This window comes from Ascaphus truei, chromosome 4, assembly GCF_040206685.1.
Source record: "Ascaphus truei isolate aAscTru1 chromosome 4, aAscTru1.hap1, whole genome shotgun sequence".
Taxonomy (NCBI): domain Eukaryota; kingdom Metazoa; phylum Chordata; class Amphibia; order Anura; family Ascaphidae; genus Ascaphus; species Ascaphus truei.
Genome location: NC_134486.1, coordinates 269,709,808 through 269,714,785, shown reverse-complemented (window position 1 = coordinate 269,714,785; position 4,978 = coordinate 269,709,808). Strand labels below are relative to the sequence as shown.

Genomic DNA, 4,978 nt, shown 5'->3' with positions numbered 1-4,978 from the left:
TACGTCACACATTAGTTCACTCATATCTATAGTTGAACTACTATGAAAGACACATTATCACACACTGCATGTGTTGTCTTGTTGAGTCACAGCCACATTCAGGTGTGCCACATCTTCGATTAATGTACCACACATATCCTCTACCAAAAACAACACTTTTTGCAATATGACCACCTTCATGATAACCATTGTGAATGGTCATCTCATGATAGTTATGTACATTATGATACTGATATCACTACACAACATATGATTTTTATGTACTCATTTAATCTATTTATCCTCACGCATTACTGCAGAAACATAGTATGTTGTATGTTAGGGAACTCAAAAATTCTAAGTACACAGGCATGTACAGTGTTATTACAACTATTTATGTTCACTTTCACACACATTTTCGGTTAAGGAACTGATGTTGTTAGTTAATCATAAATACAGAACATACAATAAGTGTTTGTTCAATATTTACACATGTAAATGTAAAACTTATGTTATTGTTATATATAGTTGCCCCTGGAGGACATGTGTCACCTGAGATGGAACAAGTGTCTTCACCTGGGTCAGCCAGCTCAACACTACTAGAAGGTGAGTGTATCATTTGCTGGCCATATAATATGTGCTCTTCTATATGTTATGTTGTCATGTGCATTATTTGTTTTGCACATCTTCTTTAAATAGGATTACTTAGTGTCAGTGAAAATTAAGTGTAAGGCAACATGTATTGTGTTAGTGATGTTAATTATCATGTAGGACTTCTGAGTTTAGAGCAACTTTTCATTCATTCATATTTCATACTGAGTCCAAACATTATTCGTAAGTCAAGGTAGTTTTTAATGAGGTTATAAAACGTATGCTAACATGTTAGGTGTTACTTAGGACACAGTACAATTACATAGTAACACAGCATACATTAACATGCCATTTAATAATGTGTACATTTCTTTTTAGAACATCATGGTGATGAGGATGATGAGTATGATGAGGATGACGCCACAGAAGAGACTGAAATACAATCATGTGACCATGAAGAGGTGCCAATAGAAACTGTTGTACCGCCAAATCGTCCATCAACTTCCACATACGATGCAATTGTAGCTTCAGAGGGAAAAATAGTGGACGCAGAAAATCGTCGCCATTCAGACATGATGACAGTGCTGGAAAGGATGATTGGACTGCAGGAAGAAACAGTATCACAATTGGCACATCTCCACAGAGTCTTCATTGAAGTGCCTAAACAGTTGCAAAAAATCAACACCTCATTCGAAGCATTAGTTGTTCAGCAAACACAAGCTAATTACTGGAGAATGACTAATGTACCACAATTCAACACCTCCCAGCCAGGATCTGTTCATGCAGGTCAGTTTTCACCACATTCATCTGATATTCATTCACCAGGCCCAAATGTTACCGGTCAAGTAGCAGACATTGCTGTGCAGGTTCCTGATGACATCCTACCGCTGCCATCTGTACAAATTCAGCAGCAGACACCTACAAAGGAGGCGACAAAAACAAAACAAGACACACATGAAACAGACCAACCATCACTTGTGCAGTGTCTACCAACTTGCTCACATGTGTCACTGGGCACAAGCCCTGTCCGTGAACAGTCACTACCCAAAAGCCCTGTAGGTGAGTCGCTGCCCAAAAGCCCTGTAGGTGAATCGCTGCCCAAAAGCCCTGTAGGTGAGTCGCTGCCCAAAAGCCCTGTAGGTGAATCGCTGCCCAAAAGCCCTGTAGGTGAATCGCTGCCCAAAAGCCCTGTAGGTGAATCACTGCCCAAAAGCCCTGTAGGTGAGTCACTGGCCACAAGCCCTGTAGGTGAGTCACTGGCCACAAGCCCCGTAGGTGAACAGTCACTGGCCACAAGCCCTGCCCGTGAAGTGCCAGAGGCCACTCAAAGTGGCTCTGTTGTGCCTAAAGTTGGTGGCAAAAGAAAAAGGAAAATTCAAGAGACAACAAGCAGGCCTGTTACTCGCTCGCAAAAGGAACAAAAAAAATAAATGTTATAATTCAGAAAATATGTCTTTGGCCTTGTTTTGTTGACTTCAGATTATCTAATTACTATTGTATGTATGCTGAAGACTGTGTTGTTTCCAAACTTTCAACTATGTTCTTGTACACGTGAAGTTTTGGAAATGGTAACACTGATAATTAATTGTGTTATAAATATTTATGTTGTAATCGTCTGTTCAGTAATGGTCCACCAGGAGCCAGTTGCTAAGTTTAGAGAAGCTGCCATTGACTTTGCAGCAAAACATTGCATTTGGGTGTGTTAATTGATGTAAGAATTGCATATGCATATTAGTCACATGCAATTATTAAAACACCTAAGTAAGTGCAAACATCTTTCTTGTACGTGTACAGCAGGATTATGTGTAAATTATTACTTACCTTTGCCTTGCTTGGCCATTGTAATTTTGTCCTTTAATCAGTTGTGTGTTCGTTTCTATAACATCTCAGAATGTATAATAATATATATACACACACACACACACACACACACACACACACACACACACTGAGTGAGTGTGAGTGTGAGTGTGTGAGTGTGTATATATATATATATGTATATGTGTATATATATATGTATATATGTGTATATATATATGTATATATGTGTATATATATATGTATATATGTGTATATATATATGTATATATGTGTATATATATATGTATATATGTGTATATATATATGTATATATGTGTATATATATATGTATATATGTGTATATATATATATATATATATATATATATATATATATATATATATATATATATATATATATATATATATATATATATATAGTACTATATATATATATATATATATATATATATAGTACTATATAAACTGGTATACACAAACTAATACACTTCATGCTTCCTTGTGAAAACACTATTTTAATAATACAGGCCTAATGTTTGAGAAATATCCTAAGTATGAGACTCTAACAGTATTGTGCTTAAACAAATGTTTATTACTTCATTCAATCATGTTTCTCACCATTTAAATAGGTTTCATACAAGGTATACTTAATGCCATCAATGTTGTGTGTACTCCTGCAATATAAAAAAAAAAAAAATATTATATATAAATATATATATATTTTTATAAGAGATATATTTATATATATATATATATATATATATATATATATATATATATATATATATATATATATATATATATATATATATATATATACACACGTATTTAAACTCATGCAGACAGGGAGTTAACCAGACTTTCACATACACACAGAAATGTAAGCGGGGAAAAAACATTTCTTTTTGCAGGTGTGTTTTTACTGATATGCCTGGCTAAGAAATATTTTCACACACTGGTCTTTGTTAGTTTTCAAAAAAACACTATGTGAACGCATTCACAGTCTAGGGATGTTTTTCACAAACGAGATAAAAGAAGGAGAAATGTTTCTCCCACAGTCCCATATCACGAACCACAACTGTTAACCCAATTAGACAAACAAATCCAATTGGCGTTTGAAATAAGGAGTCAAAGTAGTTACTTTTGTTGACCTTGACAAGGAAAAACAGGAGTTTGTTAGCCATTCAGCACATTCATTTTGATGAGCAAATAACACAGACCTGCACACAGCTTTTGTGCTACTCAGACATGGCTGATGAATTCGTTAACAATATTAATCCCCTTTTAGGGTATAAGTACATGATCTGTGAAGCCATCTTGAACAGTCGCGGACAGAAAGCAAGCACACGCCAAATCGATGATTTCATTCGAGCAAAATATCCTTATTACCAAGACCGTAAGCATGCACGGAATTTTAATTCCTCAATAAGATTCACTTTATCAAGTAATGACTTTTTTGAACGTGACCAGGATAAGCTACAACACACCTATGGTTTCTGGAAGATTGCCCCGGAAAAACAATTTATCCTGAAAGACGGCACTTATATTGTCGTGAAAGGCATATTTATTCCTAATGGCAATAGCAATGTATCCGCTACTACTGATCCGTTTGAATCGATACGTGCTGCAATATCTGCAGCCTCCATTCCTGAAACCCACATTGTACAAGAACAAAAGTACTATGATTATGTACCAAGCCTTTCAGCTGAAATTGCATTGGAATGGGAACCGGAAGAAATGAACCTACCTCCCGACCAATTATTTGAAGAAAGCAGTGGCGATTCCTATGAGCGCATCCTGGAGGAGATATGTGCCATACTGGATTCAGCGGTTGGGTTAAGCGTGGATGAAAATGGCTTGCATTTCTGGAGCGACCAGTTGCAGCCAGGCGAAGAGTTAATTCTAGAAGAATGGTAAATATAACAATCGTTATGCGTTGACTCTGCGTTTAAATTTTTTTTTTTTTTGTAACCACCATTTTCACTTTCAATGCGTGGATACAGCGTAACATTGCAGACTGCATAACATGTAGCGATCACAAACAAATTGTTTCCTAATACAATATAGTAGGACCTGAAAGAGTAGTACACATTGCTGACGGAATAAATATACGTACTTTCCTATCCCTTTAAACATATTAGCAACATTTTACCATTACTCTAACACATACCTGTTTTGTTATCATGCAACATCTACAACATTGAAAACCGGGTCCACCACGTATGACGTGGGACCCTTGTCATGGGCCAAGGCGTCCTTAAAAAGGATTAGTGATGTAAGTCCCGCCCCCAAGCGACGTGCGCGCCTCAAAGCCTATTGGCTGTCATGTTTTGTTATAGTAACGGTAACTGCAGTGTGTGATGCGTGCGGCTCAGTGTTTGTAGGCGTACCCTGGGCGTTAGCCGAATGTTAATTGAGTGGGAGGAGTGTTAGCGTGCGTTTCACGCTGGCTTAACATGACGTCACACGTATTGCATTTGCGCATTGTGTTATCGGCCGTGATTTCTGTTCAAACACGTCTGTTTAAAAAGAATACAGATGTACTCGTTTAGAACGAATGTAGTTTCGTCTTCATTGTATTTGAAATA

The 4,978-nt window shown here is 36.7% G+C and overlaps 1 protein-coding gene across 1 annotated transcript; it reads left to right on the top strand.

Moving 5' to 3' along the window:
* The first annotated feature begins 484 nt into the window (after nt 1-484).
* Nucleotides 485-2,005, top strand: LOC142492078 (uncharacterized). Its single transcript, XM_075594794.1, has 2 exons — nt 485-585; nt 949-2,005. The coding sequence occupies exons 1-2, from the start codon at nt 489-491 to the stop codon at nt 1,998-2,000; spliced, it is 1,149 nt and encodes a 382-aa protein (XP_075450909.1). The 5' UTR covers nt 485-488; the 3' UTR covers nt 2,001-2,005.
* Nucleotides 2,006-4,978: the final 2,973 nt, after the last annotated feature.

Coding starts and splice junctions, on each gene's coding strand:
- LOC142492078 (XM_075594794.1), top strand. CDS start 489: ATGTTATTGTTATATATAGTTGCCCCTGGAGGACATGTGTCACCTGAG. Junction 586..948: donor CAGCTCAACACTACTAGAAG/GTGAGTGTATCA, acceptor ATTTCTTTTTAG/AACATCATGGTGATGAGGAT.